The 27,451-nt window shown below is 36.7% G+C and overlaps 1 protein-coding gene across 29 annotated transcripts in view; it reads right to left on the bottom strand.

The window, feature by feature from the left end:
* DLG2 (discs large MAGUK scaffold protein 2) overlaps positions 1 to 27,451 on the bottom strand; it is a 1,809,506-nt gene that overhangs the window by 660,320 nt on the left and 1,121,735 nt on the right. For 2 of the 29 annotated variants that reach the window (XM_070490538.1, XM_070490543.1), the window contains exon 1: positions 17,933 to 18,069. The exons of 25 other annotated variants lie outside the window; for them this stretch is intronic. In XM_070490538.1, the coding sequence (XP_070346639.1) occupies positions 17,933 to 18,037 (105 nt within the window). In that variant the 5' untranslated portion in view covers positions 18,038 to 18,069. Of the gene's footprint in view, positions 1 to 17,932; positions 18,218 to 27,451 lie in introns of those variants that run through there. 2 more of the 29 variants (XM_014840362.3, XM_014840353.3) reach the window with 2 other exon arrangements.

Below are 27,451 nucleotides of genomic sequence, written 5' to 3'. Positions count from 1 at the left end.
GAATTTCCATTTATTAAATACATATTACTGGCGCATATATAAGGATATCCATATATATCCTCATCTAATCTCCACCAAACCATACTGATGTGGCACTATTATCACTATTCTTATGTTATAGATGAGAAAACTGAGGCTCAGGGAAAATGAGAGCTGACATTTAACACTGGCCTTTCTGACATCAAAATTCATTTTTTTTCTGCAGTAAGCTGCTCTCTGAGCCCAATACTTAGGTGGCTCCCTCACCTGAGTCCTTCAGTGACTGGAGAGCTCTAGCTAGAGCATGATATAAGATCCAGGCAAAGCAAAGACCACTCTGAAGGCAAGAGATGCCTCAGGGTCTTGCATATCAGATGTTGAAAGCAACCTGATGATGACTTAATGACTTTGTTGTTGTTTGTTTGTTTCTTAGTTTTGATGATGTATCTTCTATGCTTTCTAATTGGTTCCCAGAACTCCCAAAAGCATTTGTGCCTTGTCTACTTGACTAGACTGAAAACTTTCTGAGTATCATACCCAATACTTGTATTTCCCTTTATTATCTAATATAATTTGATCAATAAATATGCATTGATTTGATTTGGGACATTCAACCCATCTTACTTTTGTTTTTCTCCTGTAGATTGCATTAATGTGGTCTGGGAAATAATAATAATTTTATACATAAGCCCAATTCCTATACAATGTCATGTATCACTTTTGTATATTAATGTTGCTATTTTCCATTTCACATGGGTAAATTTGGTCTTTCCAATCAGACTCCAGGTTTAAAAAATGACAAGGATTGTGTACTTTCCTAAAATTCTTCACAGCATTTGGGTACACAAAAGGAACTCAGTAAATACCAAGGAATTATTGACTAAATGTAGCTATAAAGTGTAGGTGAAGGTATAAAGGAAAGTAGTACCTCTGTAAGTTTTGAAGAGCATTTCTAAGATAACCCCCAAATCTCTCATATTACCAACATGACTGACTACCTTTGCAATATCCACTACCACCTTCTTTCTTTAACCAGTCACTGTTACTTGAATATCCAGCTTTTACGAAATAATAGTTATTTCATAAGTGCAGGATGTAGAGGCTGTAAATCTTAAAGTATAATCTCTTATGCGAAAAGCTCATTGCTCCTTCTCATGCTAAAAAGATCCAGAAGCCACAATTAATGCCTACATCTATAAAAATCACTAAAAATGCACAAACAAACAGGATATGTGGATTGTGTGAACACACATATACATCTGACATTGGCAACTCCCTGGCGTGAGTGCCAAGGAGACGTCTCGGTGGGCTGTCCTGAATAACACACTATCCCACTCTGCTGCCACATCAGGCTCTCTGAATATCCCCCATTGCTCTGCTCCAAACTCTCACAGGCCTCCCCACACTGTTCTCTCAGAAGCTTCTTGGAATCTTTTAGGTACTCAACAGCATATATCAGCAGAGAATAAAAATCCCAAGTGGTAGCAGCACAGAGTGCAGTAAAATTCCAAGTATGGCCCATGAGTGTGCTCTTCCCACCAGATGTTAATTTCAGATCTTCCCTTGGCTCAGCCTGGCTCCTGCTTCTTTTCTCACTTTTGAAATCATGTGAGTCCATGCCTAGTTTGATCAAGTTTGGTTTCTGAGTCTTAAAAACAATTCCCTGGTTACTTTGATGGTTTCTTCTAAGCTCTGTCTTCACACTTGATACTGCCCTGCTGTACACACTTTCTCTCTCCACATTAGATATCCTCTTTAATTGAACCCCTAAATCAAACTAGTGACTTAGCAGACTCCAGCATCCCCCTTCAATATGCTTTTCATTAACTAGAAAGAGATTTGTAACAAATATAAAAAAAAAAAAAACAACAACTTTCAATCAGAAGCTTCAAGGCTTGTCTTTATGTATATCTAGGCAAGGATTTTTGAAACCATAAAGGCTTAAGAAAATTAATCTCCCTTGGGCAACCCAACTATAAGATGTAAATAGTTTGCTTTTCATATTACAGTCTCTTCCATGGGGAGAAAGCCAGTTTATAGCAAGAGGGAAAGATAAACCTAATCATAGAGAAGCCAGAAGCAAGCAGAGGGAATACTGATAAAATTTAAATTGTTAGATCAAGTTATTCATAAATTCCAGCCACCTTCCTCTCCTTGGATTTCATGGGATACCTAAATATTTTAATCTTACATAAATTACATTGCTTATGCTAGTAAAAGATAAACTTCTGTTGCTTGCCACCAAGAGAATGTAACTAATAAAGAATCTGACATAATGAAGGCAAATTTTCAAAGGAGTTCATTGATTCTGACTGATGTGGTTACTTCTTGACATTTGTTAAGTGCCAGATCTTGGAAATACCGCTGATATAAATGGTCACATGGTCACCAGGCCAGCTACAGTGAGGAAGCCTCTTCAGGCAAGGTGTTGGGTGTTGGCAGGGGAGGTATAGTAGCCAATTAGCTAAAGAACACACTCTGGGAGGCTTACATCTGACAAGTGCAAGCTAACCAGTGAGGGGTCAAAAGACTGAGTCCCTGCCTATACCTAAACTTTCAAGAAGCAAAGCAGAAAAGAAGAGAAACTCACACAGTCAAGTGACCCAGATACAGCAGGAAGTGAACAATAACATTGATAGGCTAGGAACTGTACAGGGATTTCAAATGACCTGGGACATGCAAGTAGAAGGCAGGTGGTTCTCAGTAGGCCAAATTAAACAGGAGGTAAAACAAGGCAAGAATAACATGTGAGCTGCTTTGGGGGCCCAGTGTCTTTGGCTTATCTTCTCATCCTTAAACAAGGCAAGAAGCAATACAGCCTTAAAGGAGTGGGCACGAAGTAACACAGGCCCTATAAATGACTTTTACATATGGTGTAGCCTGACAACTTGAAACAAAATAGAAACCACTGAAAGTTTTAAAATGAGTCCATTTGTGTGTTTATGTGATTATACTGAGAGAGCTGGAGATCCCAGAACCTCAAGGTAAATATTAGCTGGCTTAGATTGGCTGCTACATGATACCATATTAACAGTCTTTTAGCTTCACAATTCACACAGAGGGCTGCCATCAGGGTGAGCCCTAATCAAACCATGTGCTAATCCTAACCAGGGAAGTAGAATATTAGGGCTACTAACCACATATCCAAACAGGTCTGAAATGAATTGGTATGCTAAGGAGTGAACTCAGGATAATTTTATTTTGTATTAGATTTTCCCCCTAACCCTCCATCATATTGGCCCATTCTGGAAATAAAAAATGTGATGTGGTTGAGAGGGGGCCTTCTGCTTCAATATCCTGCCTCTAGTTTTCTACCAGCCCTGAAACCCTTTCTTTCCTCTCCTTCTTTCCTACAATCTGTTGGGCTAGAGCCCCACATCCCTAGGTATTAGCAGGGTCCTCCTCCTACTTGAAGGATTTACCAGGAACTTGTAGTTGCCTGGCTGAGTATCATCACTATCTGGAATCGCTCATGGTGCTATGACCCAGAAGCACCTAAATCTCCTGATATATTAGCACTAGGATGGATAATAATTAGGGCAAGCACTTATATAACACTTATTTTACGTCAATTAACTTATTTAATCCTCATATAATCCAATGAGGCAGATAACTTTTATTCTCAATTTACAGGTGAGAAAACAGAGGTTAAGCAACTTTCCAAAGTCACATGTGTGGTAAATAGATCATCTTCAAACCCAAACAGTCTGACTCAGGGTCCATGCTCTTGACAATCATGTTCTCTTGCCTCTCAAAGTGGAATCAGACTTTACCGGAATTCCTTGCATTCTAATTTTTACTGCTCATCAACAACTCAGAGGCCAGCTCAAAGCCTAATTAGATTTATCCACCTTGATCCTGGCTAGTGCCAGAACCCTCCCCTCCTCATTCTGGTCCAGTTACTGGGCCCCAGTACATCATATGAGCAGGCCCACAGGAGGCATGACAGGAGAAGGCTAATGGCCCAGGAATACGCAGAGTGACTAAATCAGGATTTTTTTGAGTAAGCTCCAAAGAAAATTTTGGGTAAATGACTGATTAAAGACATATTGCTTGTTGCACGAGAGAGCAAAAACAAAATATGAAGAACAAATACACTCTAGAGTCAGAAAACTTTAAAGCTGTGACCTTATAGATCATTTAATCTATTCTTTCATCTTACAAATATAAAAATGGAGACAGAATGGAAGTGATATGTCCCAGGTCTCACAATTATTTAGTACTGACACTGAAGACAAGATAGCAACAAGAATATCAATAATAAAATATTCAGCATTTATTGAATGATTATTAAAATCCAAGGGCTGTGATAAATACTTAAGATGCATTAATACATTTAATTCTCAAAAGGTTCTAAAGAAAACATTATCATTCTCATTTTTAAAGAAAGAAAGAAAAAAGAAGGGGAGGATCAAAGTGGCTAAGTCATTTGCCTAAGGTCACAAACTTAAGAGGTACTACAACCAGTTTTCAAACCCTTGCCTTTCTAGTCCTAGAACCCTTGCCAGTAACCATCACCATCTCTTGATTCCCTCTCCTGAGTTTTTTCAGGCTAGCAGGCTGAAAATGCAGTTATTTTCTGCCCTGAAAGTTGCTAGCTTCTCTTTCACGTCTGAAGAGAAATTTCTCACCATAGTGACTCAGATTCAATTCCCCAATTCTCAGAGGGTTTTTAGGTCCCTTAATCTCTTGCAAACCCCGACTTAAAAAATGGGACAACGCTATTTTCCAGTTAACCTATTTCCCAAGAAATTAGCTGGAGAAATAATGTATGTGAAGTGAAAGAGAAGCGTTTTATAGATGTAAGGTTATTTATCACTGTGGTTTATTTATCACTGTGGTTACGTTTTGATTTCCTGGGTTTTCTTTTCCTCTTCATGTTCTCTCTCCAAAAGAACAATCAGGTGGGCACAGTTCGAGCCAGTACAGCTCTGAGTCATCACAAATAGTAGCACCAAGTGGTCCTGGCCTGTCACCTGGTTTGCTCTCACTCTGCAGTGACACAGGGGCTACCCCTTCATAGGTGAGGACTCTGAGGCAATAACGAGTGGGTGTGTCTGTGAACAGTGTGAGTGCCAGAGGCTTGGCTAGGCAAGGCTTAACTATAGATTAACGGCTATGGCAGGATGTCCCAAGGGAGCAACTCTGGAGGAAGCTAAGACCTTGTTCTCTCTCCCTAGCACTTAACAAAATGTACAAATGATTACCTACCTAGCTTACCACCAGCCTAGCTCAGAAAATAGGAAGAAAGAATGGCAGATTCATGCTTGGTTTGAACTCAATTCAATTCTGCTTGCCTGAATTCTCTTAATAACAAAAATAATATTATCCTCACTTTATAGAAAACTGAGGCACAGAGATGTTAATTACTTGCCCAAGGATATCCAGCAGGTAACAGCAGAGCCAAGAGTCAAACTGGTTAGTCTGATTCCAAAGTGGGTAACTCTTTACAACTGCAAAACATTTTCTTCTGCTCTCTATTAAGATTTGATAAGTATCCAGAAGTCTGTTCTAATCAACACAAATTCTATCAGTGATCTTTGAAAAACAACCAACAGTATTTCTTCTCTTTGTATTGAAGTGTTAACATGTCTGCTTGATCCTCCTTTAAAATACAAAGCAAATGTGATATTTTGCAGAAAATGAATGATATCCTGAGGACCTCGGATAGACTGAGTTGGGTACTACCTTATCCCCAGTGCAGATGGGGCAGTCTGAAGAATGAGGCACAGAAAGGGGAGAGCTGGAATCAGAGAGTTTTCTTTAACTTATAAGTTTTCTCTAGAATCAATTCCACTTGGAAGAAGAGATAAAAATGGCTTGAACTTTAAGTTATGAAGATTCTTCAGACCTCCACCCTGCACCCTTCTCCATACACCTCTTTGCACTTAGTATAAGAGACTAAAATAAACGACTCACCAAAACTAAGTCTGCAGATCATCATTGAAACTCAAATTGGTAGTTATATTAGATTGACCACTGATACCATGCTTTATAACTTAGAAATTGTGTCCACACACAGTAGGTCATTTAATTCCACAGGAAGAGGGATGGGAACTAACCTTGACTGAGCCAGTACCCACTGTGTGCCTGGAAATATGGTAAGCTTTTTACTTGTGCTTTCTTGTCTACTCTTTAGAGAACCCCAGAGGGACTGGTGGAATTTTCCCATGTCCACAGATCAAAATAGAGGCTCAGAGTGATTCAGTGAATTTCCCAAAGTCAGACAGCTAGAGAAAAGCAAAGCTGGCATTCAAACCCATGTTTTCTGACTTTAAATCCCTTGCTTTTTCCCATTAGTCCATGATGCCACAAGTCCCACTGATTCACAGTGAGCTTTATTTGTACAAATGCTCTCTGAAGATCGCACAAAAAACGGAGTCATTACCTCAAATCTCAGATGTGGTTTAGTCAGTATGCCCCATGCCACAATAACCATACCTACTTAATTCACTAATTCACTCCATGTGGTGCTATTCCTGGAAAGATCCATGTGGATACCATCTGCTCCTTTTTGCTAAGCCACTAAAGAGTTATAATGTTAGTAGTACAGTGGTATTTTCCAGACTTAGGTACCAGAATTATGAGCAAGCTTTCAATAACCTGGTTTATCAGACTAAGGTGGGGCCTATTTCTTCTGTAGTATATGGATCAGGTCTGATCCATGTACTACACAAAGTGGTGATCAATAAATGATTGCTATTTAGTTTCTCTCTTTTTCTTCCACGAGGCCAGGACTCTCTATACTCCAAGCACACACCCTGCTCATGCCTACCATAAGGTCACTTTTTACATTTCTTCCTTCTCCCACATCCTGAATCAATCGCGGTCCCCTCTCTTATCTACCTAACCAAATTCTATCCATCCTGCAAGGATGATCTCAAGTCTCCTACTCTCCATGAAAGTTTCTTCAGTCCTCACTGCAGGTCTCAATCTATCCATCCTGCACTCCAAATTTGGAAGCATTCATTATTTGTACTGCTTTAGTTCACACTGAATTATAAATATTAAAGGAAAGAAGTTATATGAAAGCACCAAGTCTAGACATCCTTAAGGAATGTTTCTTTCCGTTCTTACACATTTTGATGGCTATGTGGTTCATGTATGATATCTGTATCTTCTTGCTGAAACTGTCACCATTTTTGGGACAGGGTCCTCATCTTACTTCATTTCTTCACCAGCTGCCCCTACCTACACTCCTAACAGTGCATGACATACAATATACTCAAAAGACATTTGTTAATAGGGGATTTTTAGACCTGTGGAACTAGAGCAACAGCATGAAGACATAGGATGCATGAGAAACACAGGAGGCAACAGATTAGGTGAAATGGGTAGAAAGGGGTAATTGCATGCTGCCCTCTAATGACTAGCTCTTGTAACACACTGCCTGGTGGTGTCAATGTGTTAGCATCTGGAGCCTGTCACGCACTGCAGACCATGCTATTTTGAACCACAGCATGTAAATTAAGGAAAGTTATAAGCAGAAATACTCCTCTATGCCTACCATATGCTGGTCCTTTATGTTCACTTTTTCCTACTCCTCATTACAAGTCTATAGATTTTATGCTATAATTACGCTTTTTGTATAATAAGGAAAGTGAAGCATGAACCTGTAACACAACTTGCCCAGGATCACTAGACTAATAACTAGTGGAGCCAATGCTCACCCTTCTTGACTCCAAATCCATATTCTTGTCATATCATCACCCTGTGTGGAGCAAGGAAGGTAGCTGCTGGAAATGCTCCCTGCCCTAACTTACTCTCCCACTGTGTACTTCAGAAGTCGGAGAGGTGGGAGGAAGCATAGTATTTGGTGAAAAGCTAAGGATTCGAATATAATGAAAAAAGCAAAATGGCATCCTAAGCATATCTCACACTTTTCAAATGAATGTGAAGACATATCCCAAAAGATTCACCCAAAATTAGCCATTTATTTGAGGTCTCATGTTTTATCTTAAAAATTTATGTAGCTTTTTTTACTCCATAATCATCTATTTTCTTTAATATAAAAATAATGTTTTAAGTTGTTTATAATGGAGTCAACTTGACATCTCAGATAGTTCCTGCACAGCTATCAAAAATCAGGCACTCTATCTCCCTGGAAGTCACAACAATCCAGTTGAGGGATTATGTACCTGGTATAAAAATGGCTGGACTGGGAATCAGAAGATCTCAGTTTTAGACCCAGTAAGTTCAGTAACTCAGGGTGAAAAAGCAATTCACTGAGCCTCCCCATTTATTTCTATATTTGAGGAATAAAGAGTGAAATGGATGACCTTTAAGAATCCACATCTCATCAAAGATCTGATTTCACTCATCATAAATTTTGCCCTGCTGGGAAATACTAGAAAGAAGGCAGGGATACTGTACAATTCTTCCTTCTGGAAAATGATGATGCTCTCTGTTTTTATCATTCAGATACGGAAAATTAGAAGGCATGATGTTAAGAAAGGCATGCAGAAATAAGACAAAAGTCAGAAAGAAACTTTGGAAAATTGGAAACTGGAAAAAGAACAATGATACAAAGTGGCTTCTAATGAATTGGCTAAAGGATAAGGTTCCATATGTCTTAGACAAGGCACCTCAAAAATCCATTTATGATCTTCTTGCTCTATGTTTATAGCCTATATTTTGTTTTTCTTCTGAATCAGTTAATTTTCTGGCCTCAAGACCATTCAATTAGTGGCAAAGAATTCTCTTCTATATTAAAGGGTAAAAAAGATTTGAGGTGAAGCAGAAAATTATCACCAACTCTTTCTTCCATCCTTGCTTCTCTCCATGTTCTATAAGTCTTAACTCCAGGAAAAATTAATTAACATCTAAACTCTGCTTTCACTTTTTCTTTTACCAATCATAATTTGATAATAGATCACACACTCAAAGCTTAAAACATATCAGGTGAAGCCATGGAGAAAGTGTAAAATATTTCAAATCTAGAATGGTTCCTTTGTATGACAGGAAATGATAAGGAGAGAGACGAAGAGGATGTGTGAGTTTTGTTTACTTTTTAAAACCATTAGTAATCTCTAATGTACTCACCTCCATGTTAGGTCTGTAAGATGTTTCAAGCCCTGCCTCTAAAAAATGGCACTTGGCCTTGGATGCAGAAGGAACAGAGCAGAGAACATTTTAATTCCATTTCCTTTATTTTACATTATGATAATATCTACAAGTCTACCAATCTCCCTTCTACACATTTTTTTCTTCAAAATTAATGTGCTACTTGGAATCATTTTCAATGAGAAAAAACATGGGAGGAGAATAAATAAAAAGGAGAAGTGAATGGGGACTAGAAAAATAGAAGTTGGCTAAATACTGCTAGCATTTGATGATGTCAAAGAATATATTCTGCAGATGTGTTTGTATACTGTCATTGACAAGGCAATGAACTCTTTGTTCCACAGCCAAGAGCCTACAAATCTCTAGGTCCAAAATGCCAACCAGTTCCTAGCCCCACAGCTGCCCTAGCTTCCCAGAGTGGCAGTGTGTCTATTACTCTTGGTTTCTCAGTTTTCCGATGGCTTTCTTTCCTTCAGTTACTCTGCAAAGCAAGGGGACTGCTTACCAATTTACCCCCTACTGGGCATGGGATAATGCTATAACTGTGTGTTTCAGAGTAAAGATGGAGGAATATCATCTGTTTCTGTGGCCTACAGGAGAGAGAGGGAAACAGTAAGAAAGAAAAATGAAAGGAAGAGAAAGAAGGCAGAGACGAGGTCGTTTTCTGGTGCATGGGGACTCTGTCACAAGTTGGAGAGTGAAATGATGGTTCCAGGCTGACTCTCCTCTGTTCCCTCAGACCACTTGTCCATTGGAATTGTAAACTCAGACAAACTGGAACCTTCATTTGTTTTGTAAAGGATTTCCCCAACCAACTGGAATGGAGATGATAATTTCCTTAGGAATATAATGTTTGCAACCTTATATCTCATGATCTCTCCTTACCCATTCTAACTCGACAAAAACCTTTACACATTATACTTTTATGTTACAGGATGAGAACCTCCTAGTCTTGCAATTGGAGTCAGCAGATGAGGCTTCTAGGGATGGCTGTGCCCCTGAAGAACTTGGTCAGGTCACTCTAAATTATTTCTACGCTTTCATCCAACTATAAATAAGGATTAGATGATTCCTGATTTTAATACTAACCTAATTTTGAATATAATAAAAATAGCAATAAAAAGACTTTAGGATTTGGGTCATCTGACAGAGATTTGATACATTTCTCCTCAGTTACATGATCTTAGTTCAACTAATTTAACCGCTCTGACACTTCTTGTTCATGTAACAATGGAGATAGATTATAAATTATTATTTAGTAAACTCATGTGCTTCTTCAAGAAGCAAATGGAATCATATATAAAAACACTATGCAATTAACTCAACAAAAATTAAATTAAAAAACACTATGCAATTTATAACAAGATACATTTGAGATATTAAAAGTTAGCAACATTAATAATGGCAACCCTTACTGGGTACTTTCTTTGGTCAGCCATTGTGCTGAGGGTTTAACTCACACTATGTTATTTAAACTGCAAACAACCCTAAAAAGATCTGTATAATATATAATTTTTCAGAGGATTAAACTGAGGCTTGGCGAAGTTAGACAATTGCCCAAGACAGTAAAGGGTAGAGCAAGGGATTCGGACTTGGATTTTTCAAGTAGCTAAAATTCTGAGTCAGAGCAAAAGTGTGCTAGACTGAGATTCTAGTCCTACTAGATTATGTCTTACTACTTAATCACTTCTGATCCCAGCCACTTCAACTCTTTGAACTTCAATCTTCTTACAAATAGTGTGGCAATATTAAAACCTGCCTTGCTTACCTTGCAAAGTTGTAATCAGAAAGAATCTAGTTTACACTGCTTTGAAAATTGTAACAAGAGAGGTCACTATAAGGAAAGTAGGTAGTAACAGTAGTGTAGTGGTAGTCTCCGCAGCGGCATTAGTAAAAGCATTAATACAATATATGTTCCGGTCTCTACACAAGATAAACATTAGAAAATCCATTGTTCTTGGTCATCTTCCTGCTAAGTAAAACATCTGAATGAAACTTAAAAGAGTGCAACATATCTAGTATTAGCTCATTAAAGGTTTTGAGGGTTTGATGTGTGTGTGTTTTAATTTTGTTTGCTACTTGGAGGAGGATTGCTATTATTAACTCTGAACAACTGTCTACTTTTCCGTTCTGTAACAAAAATGTTTTGGGTCCTATTTTTGCAATTTCCGGAGTGGGTGAGGAAAGTAGGAGTGGCAGAAGATGAGCTTACTCTATCGTACAGTAACATATATCTGCGCCAGTAGCCCATTTTGATGAGTCAATACAAACATTTTACAATGAGCAATATTGGAATAAAGAGAAGGTATCCTGCACCTGGCGTTAATTTTTCATGGACTCCAGATGCCTATGCACAGGAATCACAAGAACAGCAGTCAAAGAAAATGCAAAGTTCACAAGAGAGGAAGATAAAAAGATGGCAAGCTCTTGCTTTTTGTTTAAAAACAAAAGCGACAATTTCATTCCATTTTACGAGAAATCTGCAAATGTTCATGCAGTCCCAGGCTGTTGCAATTATCCAGGTCGCTTCTGATGTAGTTATTTTTCCCCCTTAGGTCGAACATCTCTATAGATTAAGTGTCATCTTTATTCCTTTACTAATAGGAATTCCATTAATAGCCTTGTTCATTTCCTTCAGAAGGAAATAGACTAAAAAGTGGGGTATTACTAGACAGAAATGCAAAGCGAGGCTAACAGGAATGAAATAGAGAAATGAATCCAACATGATTGAGGATGATGAGTCAAGCAATATTTAGAATCCAGAAAGGACAAGACACACTTGGAACACCATGAACTAGGACTGAAACTTGTCATTGAACAAATCCTATTCAGAGTAGACCTAAGTTTACGATGGCTCTAACTCAACATCCAGGGACTGGAGGCAGAGTCGGTGGAAGTGATGCTGGAGCTGAGGAGACAGTTTTAAGGATGTATCTGAGACAAGAAGGATTATTTCTTCATTATCATCTCATTGCTGCCTAAGTTCTCACATTTTAAGTATTAATCAGCCCATACTGGTTTATTTAGCAAACATATATTTAAGGCACTGTACTTGGAAATGCAGAAAGTAGGAAGAGGTACATGATTTTGCCCTACAGGGAGTTTACAGAGTCATGTGGAAATGAGAGAAATCCCCCAAATGCTTATAATACAAAGCATAGAAATATCACAAGAGAAATAGGGGCAAAGTACCATGGGGGGTGAAGAAGGAGGCAGCGGGGATTAGAGTCAGAAGGCCTGGGTTTTCTCCTGCTCTTACAGTCAAATGATTTTAAACAAGCTACCTGACTCCACTGATCCTCTGAAATGGAGATAATAATATTGGGGCTATTTCATGTTGATATTGTGACGATTAAATAAGAAAATGTAGATTAAAGCAATATGTAAGCAGCTTCCCTACTCTTATTTATCTTCAAGGAGTGTTAATCAGGGTTGAAATAATGAGAGAGAAGGAATGTCATGTGGTTATGAGGGATAAGGGAAGTCTTGTTGAAAGGGATGTGAGTTAAGTCTTGAAGGATAGGACTTCCCCTTGAAGCTTAGTGTGCTCAGCTGATTTGCTCACCTTCTCTCCAGCTCTTGCTCTGCCTTTTCTTACAGGGCTGGGTCTTGTCCCTGGACCACTAGCCTCCAACCAGCCTTGTCTTTGTTAAGGTTTTCTGGTTGCAGGGAATAGAAAGTCACTTGCACTAGCTTAAGCAAAATTTGAACTTATTAAGTTAAAAGGGGAGGAAGCACAGCAGGTTAGCCACCTGACGGACAGGAACTAAGAAGTGGGAGTTCTGAGGGATGCAGCAAGTCCATAGTTCAGCCTCGCCCAGCCTCTCATTGTTCCTGCCACTCTTCTGTATCTTTTTTCTGGAGTATGTGGTTTCTCATTTCCTTTTATCCTTCTACATTTGTTTCATTCTTTTAGATTTTTGCACAAGCTTTTTCTACTTCTCTGGGCATATGTCCTCAGTTTTAGGCACAGATAGGTGCTCATCTGTTGGCCAGGTCATATATAGCAGGGGTAATGAAGCCAGGTGTCTAAAAACCATCTCTTTCTCACTGGAGATTCTCTTCTAAGGCTCCAGTGCCTTAGTCTGGGCCTGAATTATTTAGTGTTTCTTTTCTGATTGGCCTGCAGGATTCCTGATCTTAAATGAATGACCCAACTCTCATCCTTGTTGTTTCCGATCTTATTTCCTAACACTCAAAGAGGAAGATCAGAACTTGGGGAAAGTTAATAACTAGCCCCCATTCCATACTGTTCTTTCATGCCTCAGTGCCTTTGCATCTACTATTTCATCCTTACTCACCTCCTTCATCTGATAAACCCCTATTTTATGCCATCTCAAGACTTCTCTCCACTTTTCAGTCTTCCTTAATCATCTTTCCCCTCCATTCCAAGCAGATGGCTCACTCCCACCTTGCTGCATATACTGTAGTTTGCACATCCCTTGATTCCTGCTTCTATCACACCGTTACAATTGCTTTGGTTTCAGTGGTTTTCTCCTTATTCTAGTGAACCCATTAAGAAAATGGGCTCTGGAGTCAGAGAATTCATTCTAAGGGCAGGCCTTTCCATTTATTAGCTATGCCATCATGGGAAATTTACTTAACCTCTGTAAACTTTGTAAAATGAAGATGACAGTGCTCACACCAGAGAGTTGCTGACAGAATTGAGTGAAATAATGTGTGAAGTGCTTAGAACAGCACATGACATAAAATAGGTGCTCAACAAATACTATCACTTTTATACTACAAGTATTAAGCCTGGGATGTGTCAGACAGGGCTACTAGTTGTTTGTTAAAGAAATTAATGTGTATTTTAAGACTAAAAAATATTTGGAAAAGAATGTTTTATTTGTTTTGTTATTAGTGGCTTTGTAAAATATCTACAGTTGCTACACTATTCTGATAATAGATGTCTATCTGTAGGCATGTATGTGCAATATTGAATTGCAATTGTGAGAAATGCTATAGACAACTCTCAAGGATGGCATTAAAGAATGCAATAGAGATATATGTGTAACTGTTTATTTAATGTTTGTCTCCTCCACTAGAAAGTAAATGCCCTCGGGGAAGGGTTTGAGCTTGTCATATTTATTGTTATATGCCCAGGAATATTATACAATTTCTGAAATGCAAAAGGTATTTAATAAGTATTGGTTGAATGAATGAGCAGATGGGAAAATAGACCACATTTACTCAACTAGTAAGTACCTTTACTGTTCCTTCCACTTGGAATGTTCTCTTCCTCCATCATCACATAATCACATGTCAAAATTTTATTTAACCTTCAAAACTCAGCTGAGATGCCCTTCCATGAAGGTTGCTCCTTTTCTTAATTTTTATGGTAATTGATGGGTACTTAGGGAACTCAACACTTTGTATCTGGTGTTAGAGTGATTTTTGTGTCCCTCTGAAAATTCCTCATGGGCAGAATTCCATGTAGTTTCACCAGGGTTTGTGCTGATTAACTCACTTTAGTATCTTTCCAAATGCTTGGAAAGCTGCATGACATTCACATTAGATCTAACCCAAGCCTGAAGACTAGGAGCATAAGGAAAGTCAACTTTGTACATTGCAGCAAAAGACAGTGGGCCACCATTTCAGCAAGGGGTATTGCAGTCTACCTTCCAAAGTGACAGTGTCACAAAGAAGATGAAGTGCACCTTCAGGTCTTTGTCCTATGCCTAGGACCATGCCTGGAACATAGCAGTGGCTCAATAAAATGTTAGGGAAATGAATGAACTAGTAAGTTAATAGAAACACAGGCAAGTCATTGTGAAAAAAACCACTAATTATGGAACTGTTTTTACAAGGATATCACTCACTTGAAAAATAAGACAGCAAAGCCTTTGATTTGCCTGATAACCAAAGATACTGCTGTCTAGAAATTTGCTCTCAAACTCTGATGATGGAATCAATTTATGAAACTACATGAGAGAGCTTTTTAATGTTCATCCATTCAATAAATATTTAGGAGCTTACACCAGCCAGCACTTATGCTAAAGATATGGGAAATTCTGTGTTGCTGTTTTATACTCAGGGCTCTTGGGTCAAGCAGATGAACCTGCTTGAGAGTCCATATTTGATCTCTACCTCATCATTATAGGTCATGTTCTCTTATGTGAAATCAAACTGAAACTTTGAAGGACTTCATAGTTTGGCTTCCTTCTTTCTGCAGACTGTTTTGGGCAATACACTATCCAGGTATCAGCTTCTTTAAGTTTCCTCTCACCAAGGTGAATGTTAGGCTGTATGAGAAGGTTCTCTGGGGTAGAGTGTATTATGACTTAAGATTTTATGTCAAGTGTATTACTAGTCCACAGAACTGCACTCACTGAAAAATTATTTGTGATCTATACCTTACTATATGTGTGAGAGATGATCCAGACCATCTAGGTGATTCTGGATTCTAATGATGTGTTAGGAATCCACACTCACAGGACATGCACAGATACCATTTACCTGCTTGTGAAGTTTTCATGACAGTTTCCCTAAGATCAGGTACATCAATGTGTGTGCATACTTCCTACACATTATTTCTTTCCAAGTACTTTATTTTAAAAGAGACCCAGGTTTATTTTAAAGGAAGCAACTGATTGAGTCAACATAGTTTGTCTGTAATATGCTAAACACAGCATGGTAAAGATATGTATATTTTAGGATTTATTTAGATATCCTAAATAATGAAGAGTATCATTAGGCAAGAATGCCATATATCCATGTATGCACATGTGTGTGTATAAATATGTGTGTGTATATGAAATACATATCATTGGGTTTGAAAAGTACATAAAGTACGGAATAAATGGAGCCCTTTTTCTGAGATCTAAATTACATTTTCTGACAAAGAAATAACTTGAGGCTCAATTTAAACAGAATTATCCTCAACCAATAGTAATATTTTAATAATGGCTATGTTTTCTAAAAGCAGTCCTCATAAAATTATGATGATATAATGACACATTTAATGCAAAACTTGGAAAAAATTTGAGAGACTGGCAAATTCCCAATATCTTCTGAAAAATATTTGGAGCAGTCAAAACGAAGGAAATCTAAATAAAAGGAAAGGTCTACATGAATGTGCGCAGTAGGGGAAGTGGGGACAGATGCTAGAGTAGAAGAGTAGCCCACGGAGTACAGGAATTAAACCCAAGCCTGTTTTTTCCCATAAAGGTCTATCCGCTACACTAACACATTACTACTCCCACCATCATCCCACTGCAATGCTTTAGTCAAGCTTTATTATTTTCTCCAGATGGATTTGAATAGAAATAATTTCATGAGATCAGTATAGACAAAGCTGGTGATGAAAACTGCCATGTGTTAACTGGAGATGCTGGAATTAGAGACTCTCAGGAGTTGATTTCATTCATTCTCACATGCTCACCAAGTACTCTCTGTTGTGCCAGGCACTGTGCTAGACCCTGGGAATAGTTATCCGATATTCAAGGAGTTCAAGACAGGACAATAAGAAAATAAATAAAGGTTAGTTCCTTTCTCCAACTTACTTTTCTTTTCTCCTTCACTCTAAGAAGTTACAATATAATGAGAGAGACACAGAAGAAAACACTTTATGGTAAAATATGTTAGTTGATAAATCAGAGGTGCATGCAAGGAACTGAGAAGGGAGAAAATAACTGCCTGGCCAGAGAAAGCTCCAGAAAGGAAAAGATACTTGAGCTTCACAAGGAAAATCATACTCTCCTTGATAAAACAAAGGAGAGGAGTTTTAAAAAGACAGGAGAAGCAAACTATATACATCAGATTCCGGTTCAAAGTAGAATCACTATAACTTAGCCTGATTTAGGGAGCTGTCCACCATTAGTTTTTTAAACTTCTTGCAAAAATTATATGTCTCATGTCTTTAGCAATCAAGGTCAACTTACAGAGATCCAATTAGAAAATAGTATTTAATGAGAACTTTAAAAGTAGCACAGTCTTTGAAACATTTAGGTGATTCAGAAGTTATAGAGAAAAATATAACAGCATCTAACTTGTCAAATTGAAAACAATTTGAATTTCAAAGAAGATTTATTCCAACTATTGAAAGAAGTATACATGTTTGAGTTTCTATGTTATAAATAACGTTTTTTTCTTAAGGTATTCCAAATAACTTTTAACAGGGATTTATTTTTAAGAGTATTGTCTTATTGTTAATAGTTATCTCAATCCTTCAAAATAGATCTAATTAAAGAATCAAATATTTTAATACTCTTCTTCCAAGTCCCATTTATCTCATCTCAGCCTATGAAATGCAGCCAGCCTGGTTCGTCTGGTAGGATAATTATAAGCACAGGCATTATTTCTGTAATATGAAACACAACACTGACTCACTTATTAATTCACTTTCTATATCTATACACTTCCATCATTTTTATAATCTCTAAGCATTGCATTACTAGTTTACTACGGGAACAATCACATTTTTCAAGAGAGGTTTTACAGTGGATTTTACTTGGATAAGCAAAGAATCAAAATATAAGAACTAACTTTTGGCTTCTTGATCTATGTATCAAATCCATTACAAAAGATATTCAAGCCAATCTAAGTAGTTTTGGGGGAACCAACCAGAAAATACAATCTGTAAGCTGTTTTGAATATTAATATGAGGAATATCAATCTTGTGCTCTTTCTTTAGTACATGTTACTATTAAAAATTACTATCTTCATTGAACCACTGTTTACTCTTTCTTACTGATCCATGTTTGGCCATTTTAAGAATTCAGATTTCATACAGAGAAAAAACAGACATAGATTTATCCCAAACAAGAACTACAGGGAAGATACCACATCTTTAAGTGCATAGAATACATACCACTTATCTATAGTTATAAAAGGAAAAAAGGAGAAAGATAAAAGAATCCCTAGAAAAACAGAAGGAAATTTTCCTTACCGGAATGAATGCATGTTGCATAGCTTGTTCACATTGTTTCAAGGAAGCAATAGTATCCCACAAAAGCTGATAATTTTCAGCTCGGGAAGTACTTGGCCGTTGCATGGTGAAAGCTAGTAACACTCAAACTGAGCTCAAAGAACCCAGTTGAAGAAGGAAAAAAACCCCGCAGATCTGTTACATAAACTTCTTAATTAGATCTGCTACACAAACTGCTATCTTAAGACTTAAAAAAAAAGTTAATCAGAACATTTCTTTTGGGGGATAACTGGGCATGACTTGAACAGAGACAGATGTTTTCATTGGGAAGGATTTTCATTCCCACACTTGTGAAAAGCAATCCCATCAGTGTTCCCCTGTCTTTACACGGGTCTGGCGAAACTGCACATACCATAAGTGTGTGGGGGGAAAGAAGTAGGAGGGAGAGAGATGTGAAAGAATATTTCCACCAGAAGATTTGGGTGGCAGGCTAGGGAGTTAGAATTTGAGTAGCTTGTGAAAAGTAGTAAAATGAACGGAATGGGTTACATACACACATGTATGTACATACGCAGGTGTCAACACTTGTCTGCTGTGTGAGAAATACAACTATATACATGCATTCTCACAGTGTCATTTAATATGTCTAACTCTACTCTCAGTTCACTTAAGATCTAGATGTGATATATTTTTTCATCCTAGAGTATTACTGCCTTTAGTAGTTATAAAGTTGTTTATCTGGGAGTATCTCTAAAGACTAGCGAGAAAGTTCTTGAGTATAAAATGCAGTCAATTGTTTATCCTAAAATTTAAGAGTAATTAGAAGACCTTTCTGTTGTCTTATGCTTTGGATAAAGGTCACACTTATTTCTTGTTCTAGGTAGAATTCACATGAATAATGCCAGGAGAATTAAGCCTTTAAATATTCTTGGGACCTGAGAGTGGGCTGCACAAAATTGGAACATGTTAATTCTAAAGAAATTGCTTGCACCCTTTGCACACTACCAAAAGGCTAGTATAAGCACTAAATCAAGTCTGAACAACAGAATATAGTAACATATTCTGAGTGTTCTTTCACCTAAGACAGGAGCCCACAAAGTGAGATGAGGCTCTACCAGTCCCTTGCAGTCTCCGTGGGACTGTCGAGGTAGTGGGTAATGTAGCACATAGGCTGCCCAGCACTTAGAAGTTCCAAAGGAACCTTTACTCTCGGGGCTAGTCACACAGCCAACAATGGGGATATTAATTCAAGAATTTCTAGAGGTAAGGGGTAAACTGAGGGCAACACAGCATAATGAATAAACTGTGCTTTTAATTGACCTAGAAAATGCAAAGAGGATAAAACAAAGTACAAATTGTAGACAACAGTTTGATAACATAAATGAAGGATTTTTTGCTGTATTATTTTTAGAAGAGCTGCATGATTTGGGTTACCTAGTTTTTCTGCATTTGTACCTTGGTGATGGTGGATTCATTTATACTAATGACCTTGTGGTGTGAAAGTCTCAAAGGCTGATACCAGCAAAGTTTTCTTCTTATCTCAATTACTTTTCAATTTTGAATTGGTAGAATTGCAAGTAAAATTAATCTTTTAAAATTTCTACCTGGGCTAATTTATAAGGAGATGGTTTTTCTTTAATATTTCATGAGTATACACCATAAGGCTATTGCCATTAGATGGTTTGTTTTTCAATATCAGTTCAACCAACCTTCTCTGTTTCTCATTCATGGTGTTCTTCTGTTCAGCTCACACCCACAGTCCCTCCTCTGCCTTCATTCCTGTCCTTCTACTAGCCCATCTGCCCCAGCCACATGCTTCTTCCTCAAGCACTGTCGACCAGCCAGCCCACAACCTTCAGAAAATATTCCTCCACTAGTAAATGTTCTGCATTTCTCAGCAAACAACAGGAAAATAAAAAGTTGTTTTCTAAGTTGTCCTCCAAAATTCCAGCCAATCTTTTTCTGAACTCCTTGAGTAAATGTTCATCATTATCCCAGACCCCAACCCCTGGGTCTTCTATCATGCCTCGGACTTTTCTCTCCTGTTCATCGGGTCCCTTCAGTCTTTCATTTAAGTAGTATCTCCTAAAAAGAGCCTCCTTTCCTTACTCTTTGGAAAAGGATAGAGAATCCACAGTTTCTGCATGTAGAACCTCTACACAAGAAAATGCCATTGTAATCATGCATTCATTCATTTATTCATTATCCAACAAACATATCAATCATCTCCTATGTCTATACTTTTTGATTATTCTATGGGCAAATGGATATGTCAGACGTTGATTCTGTCTTTAAGGAGCTTAAAGTCTAATTGAAGGGATGATACATGGGTACAAATAATAAAAAAACAAGTTAAAAAAAGGTAAGTGTCATAAAAGAGGTAGTATATACTATTCACAAAACAAGCAAAAAGAAAAACTGCATCCATTGGGAAAATTAGGGCAGCCTCACTTGGCTAAAGCTTGAAGTTAGGGTAAAATTTGGACATGTAGAGATAGGTAGGGGACATTCCTGGGGACAGAAAGGTAGAGCAAAGGCACAGAATGGAAAAGTAGAGGTCATTACTGGTTAGTTTGGAAGGAACACAACACCAAGAAAGCTCAATATTCTGATTTATCCTGGAGCCAAGGCTATTCTTGAATGAAAACTCAGCAGCTTCCTATACCTAATGCTAAGCAATCTTAGCTTTAACCAATTCTTAGAGCACTGATGTGCAGAAATTCAATGATACTCTTCTCACACCTTATGAGGTGGCAAATTCCATATATTTATTCCTCATTCTTTAAAATAGGTACATTGATATACTTGTGGAAGTTTTAAGTGTCTCAATCATTTCAGTCATATTACTTAATTACTTAGTTTTTATTAAGTATATGTAACATATTTTGCCCTCACACCCAGTCACTTTTATAAGTTTTAAAATCTATTACCTTCGACATTCAAGTGAGATCCACCATGAATCTTACGTTATCAAATATTTTACGTAGTTCAGTTTAACAAATATTTATCGAGCTCTACTATGTGCTAAGTACTATGCTAGGAACAAGGAATATAAAGATAGGCATTAAATAATTTCAGTCTTCTGTTTCTTTTCAACTACCACTCAGGGTGCATTTGCCCCTGCTCACAAAATAGAGTGTACATATTTTCTTCCTATTGGCACAATGCCTGATATGTAACGCCTACCACTTTTCTGTTAAACACTTAGTCACTAGGCCACATGTCAATCATATCTAAATATATCGAGATGCTCTAAACTAGATTACAGGCCTCAGAATGTCTATCAGTACTTTTCATACGGTGGTATTGCCATGCATAGACAGGTCTGCATTTGAACGCTTTTTACTGGTGATTAGTTTAAATATGACTTCACGACAATTGTACTTCTAGTAAAAATGGAGTAACAGGGCTTGAATTTATACTTCTACCTGAAATAACCAAAAAACTGAACAAAATATATGAAACAATGAATTTCAGGAATGGATATCAGACAACAAAGAAGAGTGAACTCTAAGAGGAAGGAAACAAACAAGTCAGTCCTATGACTGCTCCATTTACAACCTTGAATGTCGAGACCACATTGCAGAGAGGGGGGATCCAATTGGAACCCAGTGGACTTGCTGAGTTAAGGGGATAGAGTTGATCTTCTAGAGATACCAAATGAACGTGAAGAAATAGAGAAATCTATAATTATAGTTGGATTTTTAAATACCCTTCTTTGAATAATTAATAGAATAAGCAGGCAGAAAATCTGTAAGGATTTCGAAAATCTTTATAAAAACATTTCATTAATTTGAGCTAATGTACCTTTATAAAATATTCCACCCAACAACAGAAAAATACACACATTCTTTTCAAGTGTTCATGAAACATTTGCCAAGCTAGAACATATTCTAAGCCATCAGTCAAATTTCAATAGTTTAAAAAGATTCAGGTCAAATAAAGTATATTCTCTGACCACAGTGAAATCAAGTTAGAAATCAATAATAGAACAATCTCTGGAAATTCCCAAAATATTTGGAAATTAAATAATGTACTTCGAAATAACACATTGGTTAAAGAAGAAATCAAAATAAAATTAGATTGTATTTTGAACTGAATGAAAATAAAACCACAACACATTAAAATTTGTTGGACGCCCTTACAGCTATAGTTAAGGGAACATATATAGTACAAGACACCTATATTTGAAAAGAAGAGAGGTCTCAAATTAATGATCTCAGCTTGCACCTTACACAATTAGAAAAAATATAGCAAATTAAAACCAAAGAATGCTGAAGAAAGGAAATTAAAAAGATTAGAAGAGCTAATTAACAGCTAGTTCTTTGACAATATCAACAAAACTGATAACCCTCTAGCAAGACTAATGAGAAAAAACGAGAGAAGAAATAAATTATCAAAGTCAGGAATGAGAGAGGTAGCATCAGCACAGAGCCTACAATCACGAAGTGCTAATAAGTAAATCTTTAAATGACTGTAGCCAATACTTTTGACATCTTAGATGGAATCGACAAATTCTTTGAAAGATATAAACTAACAAAGCTCACGCAAGAAAAATAAGTAACCTAAACAGCCATATCACATATCTATTAAAGATATTGAATTTGTAATTAAAAACCTATCACCAAGAGACTCCAGGTCCAGGTAGCCTCCCTGATGAATTCTACCAAACATTTAAGAAGAAATAACAATAATTCTACACAAATGCTTCCAAAGAACTGAAGAGAACAGAATATTTCCCAATTTTCTTTTTGAGGCCAGCATTACCCTGGTATCAAACCAGACGAAGATATTACAAGAAAAGCAAATATTTATATGCTGTCGTGAATATATATGCAAAAATTCTAAACAAAATTTTAGCAAACTGAATCCAACAATATATTAAAGGATAATGCATCATGACTGAGAAGGTTTAATCTTTGAAAACAACTCAAAGTAATTCATTATATTAAAATATTTTTAAAGAAAAAACACAACCAACCAACCATGTGATCATCTCAATAGGCACAGAAATAATATTTTACAAATAATTTACAAATATTCATTCCTGGTTTAAAAAAAATACTCTCAGGACAAGATAAGGATGTCCCTCCTTACCATTTCTATTCAGCATCATTTGGGAGGTTCTAGAAAGTGCAACAAGTTAAGAAAAAAAAATATTGGAAAGGAAGAAATAAAAGTGTCTTTCTTTATATTTGATATAACTGTAGAAAATCTCATAAAATCTAAGGCAAATTTTAGAATTTATAAATGAGTTTAATAAGGTTGCAGGATACAAGATCAGTATACAAAGATCAATTGTATTTCTTTATACTAGCAATAAATAAATGCAAGTTAAAATAAAAAATAATAATACTTACAATAAGATAAAAAATATACTTAGGGATAAACTTTATGAAACACATGCAAGCCATGTATATTGAAAACCGCAAAGTTTTCCAGAGAGAAATTAAAGACCTCAATATTGTTAAGATGTCATGCTCCAAAAGTTGGTTTATAGATTCAATGAAATGCAATCCAAATAAAAAGCAAGCAAGATTATTTGTTTGTTTGCTTATTTGTTTGTTTTGGAGAAACCGACAAGCTAATTCTAAAATCATATGAAAATTCAAAGAATATAAAATTCCCAAAACAACTTTGAAAAGGAAAAATAAAATTAGAGAAAAAATATTACATGTTTTCTAGACTTATTATGAAGCTAAGGTAATCAAAACAGTGTGGCACTGGCATGAAGATAGATAAATAGATCCACGGAACAGAATAGAGACTCCAGGAATCAACTCACATGTCTATAGACAACTGACTTCAACAAAGGTAAAAAGACAATTCAGTGGAGAAAAGGTAATCTTTTTAACAAATGATGTTGGACCAATTGGGTATCCATATGCAAAACAATAAGCTTTAATATACACCTTTCACTACCTATAAACTCAAAATAGATTATAGACCTAAATGCATAACCTAAATAAAACTTCTAAAAGAAAACATAGAAAATCTTTGTGATGTTAGGTTATTTACAACACCAAAAGCACAACTGTAGAAGAACAGATTGATAACTGGACATTGCCAAAACTGAAAATTTCCATGCCTTGAAAGACACTGGTAAAAGAATGAAAAGACAAGCCACAGGATGGACGCAAAACTTACAAACCACATACATAATAAAGGATTTTTTTCTAAAATATATAAACAACTCTCAGAACTCAATAATAAGAAAATAAACAATCCAACTAAAAATGAGCAAAACATTTTAACAAACACTTCACCAAATGAAGAATACATGTATTAAATAAGCATGTGAAAAGATAATCAACATCATGATTTATTAGAGAAATGAAAATTAAAATACCACCACACACCGAGTGGAACAGCTAATATTAAAAAAGACTAACCATACCAAGGGTTGGTGAAGATGTTGAAGATTAGACCTCTCATACACAGCTGGTGGGAATATAAATGGTATAATCCCTTTGGAAACAGTTCAGTGGTTTTTTAAAAAATTAAACATGAACTCACCATGATTTAACCATTCCACTCCTCGGTATTTATCCAAGAGAAATGAAAGCATATATCTATTCAAAGACTTGTATGAAAATATTTACAGCAGTTTTATTTGTGAAAGTGAAAAACTAGAAACAACATCACAGGCAAGTGGACAAACAAAATTGTGATATATCAATATAATGGAATACTGTTCAGCAATAAAAAGGAATGAACTATCGATACACATAACACATGGATGGATCTAAAAATAATCACACTGAATGAAAGAAGACAGGCAGAAAAGTACATACTGTATGATCCCATTTATATAAAATTCTAGAAAATGCAAACTAATCTATAGTGACAGAGCAGAAACTGGGAATGGGGAGGTAAGGTGGCCAGGGGAGAGAGTTAGTTGGATGGATTACAAAGGGGCATGAAGAAACTTTTGAAGGTGAGGGATAAGTTCATTATTTTGGATGGATGGTTTTATATGTCCAAAGTTATCAAACTGTACATCTTAAATATGTGCAGTTCCTTGAATATCAATTAAACCTCATTCAAGCTATTTTTAAAAATTTCTTGAAAAGTTCCCAGAAAAACCATCAGAATGTCTCACTCTCCTGGGTGTTATGCAAAGTGACAAGCTGCTATCATTTAATTTTATAATCTTGTAGCTCAGTCCATCGCCTCTAGGTGGGGAGGGGGTTAGAAAGCAATGACCTTCTGGCAGGAAGGGAAGTAAAGGATATAAATAAGTTTAACCAGAGAAAAGGGCTGAGGTTTCATATCCAGGGGCCTTACTCTTAGTTACGATTCTTGCCCTAATTAGCTGTAACATCTTGGTTCAGTCATTTTGCTTTGACAAATTTCCATTACTCATCTATAAATTGAAGAAGTTACACTCAATCATTTCTCAAATGTCTTTCAGAGCTATAATCCAGTGATCTATGGATATAATTTAATCCTCAACAATCCCATTTTCTTCTCCACTAAGCACTTATAGGCATGGGCTTAAATTTAGCGAAAACATTCCATTAGTTTTGAACTGTGCATTATCATACATGCTGGTAATCTCCCTCTAGTAAGACAGTAAACTCTCTTAAGGGTAGAGTCTTTCATCTTAAAATTTCTTGTTTCTTCATGGTATTTAAATTTCAAAGCCTACATATTGTAATAATGACAACATAATTGGTATTAAAATTATAAGGATAGAAGTCTACCATTTTACTTCTTAAAAAACTATTTTTTTATGCAGTACCCCGCTTAACCCCACGAAGGTATTATTCCCAATTTACAGATAGAGAAGTAGGTCCACAGAGGCTAATGTAACTTGCTTCACCACTTACTAGACACGTGACCTTGGACAAGTCCCTTAGTTTCTTTTTGCTTCAGTTGCTTATCTGTAAAATGAAGATTATAACAGTACTTACAGGATTGTTGAGGATTAAATAAACTAATACTTGTAGAACTCTAGAGCAGAGCCCTGGCACACAGTTAGCACTATTATTCGTGTTTATGAAATTAATTTCATTTTAATTTATTAATTCATTTAATAAGTGAGAATTAAATAAGTGAATAATAAGTAAGTGACATCGAAGACAAATTCATACATTCATACCAAATGTATGACCAGTGATCAGTAAATATACAGGTAATTGTAGATTCACCTTCCCTGACCACCACTACACCCCAGTCTAAGTATGATCCTCCTCGTGTTCTTTCTCTCTCAACCCTGTTTGTTTTCTTCACAGTTCCCATCTTAATTTGAAATTTATTTATTTATTTACTTTTTATTTCTAGTCTCCCCAACTAAACTGCAGGATGAGAGACAAGAAGCCAACGCACAGCCATTGCCAGCATAGTGCCTAGAATAGCATAGACTCTTTCAGCGTTCTCTTGATATTATTGTTATCAATGGGGCCTCAAATAGATAAAAGCTTATTAACATTTCAAAAACATATGTTAGTATATTTATCAAGATCTTCTATATTTTCAAAGATCTATGGTGAATTTGGCCATGGCTCTTATTATCAAAAACTCACATCTGACCCATTTTCTCCTATTTAAGAGAGTGGCACTTCTTTTTTGATGGGGCAAGACTCACACGACTGTACCAGGGTAAAAGGGCAAATGAACTTTTACTGTATGCACAGTGTTTCAAAGCATATGATGTGACCCATGGGAATATCAACCTTCATACAATAAAGAATCATGCTATATATTCAATCAGTCAGTCATACTTCAAACATGCTTAAGAGATGCAAGTCATTCTAGTAGAGTGCTGTTCCATACACTCTGCAGAATCTTTGGAGCATAAGGCCAGTACTTTAAGGAAAAGAAAGCAGGTGGTCCTGGAGAAGCAGACTGAAGGAGGCAGGACACAGGGCCTCCTCTGAACATAGTTCTACCAGACACTAGATCACAGCATCTTAAACTTCAGGCCAGAGTTAAAGCTGGGGCTATCCCGGATAGAACTTTGATGACACAGATAAAAGTCTGTCTTCATCATCTTCTCCCCTTTTGAGAGCCCTCAGCCCTTCTCCTCTGGACCCTCCTGACAGAAGAAAAGCTACATGAACTCATTTATAGGACAGTATTAGAATTTAATTTATCTCTCCTCCCACTTGCTTTCTTGACTCTTTTTGAGGGCAATGTCAATCTTTTTCATCTGTTTATGTCCAGGCCCTGGCACATTGCCTAGCATATGATGAGGGAGAGCAAAGATTTGTTAAATAAATGGATGAGTGTGAAAAGTATTGTACTTGATGTTGATAATAACAAGAATTCCCTACATTTGTGGAGCAAGCTTCAATTGACAAAGCAGTTTCCCAAGTAGGAATTCTCTTCCTTTTTACTTTTTACCGGTCTCTATTCACTCATTTTAATATTAGTATGCCAGTGACTTGCTCATTTATATTCTTGGCCCAGATTTCTCTCCTAAATTGGATATCCTGCTGCCTGCTGGTCATCATCACTCATGTATTTCACAGATATCTCAAACTTAACACCTTTAAAATCTGAGCTCTTATCCTTCTTCCTCCCCCTCAAATCTGC

Source organism: Equus asinus, chromosome 20 (genome assembly GCF_041296235.1).
Source record: "Equus asinus isolate D_3611 breed Donkey chromosome 20, EquAss-T2T_v2, whole genome shotgun sequence".
Taxonomy (NCBI): Eukaryota; Metazoa; Chordata; class Mammalia; order Perissodactyla; family Equidae; genus Equus; species Equus asinus.
Note: the sequence above shows the minus strand (reverse complement) of the source record. Positions and strands in the feature narration are given on the sequence as shown.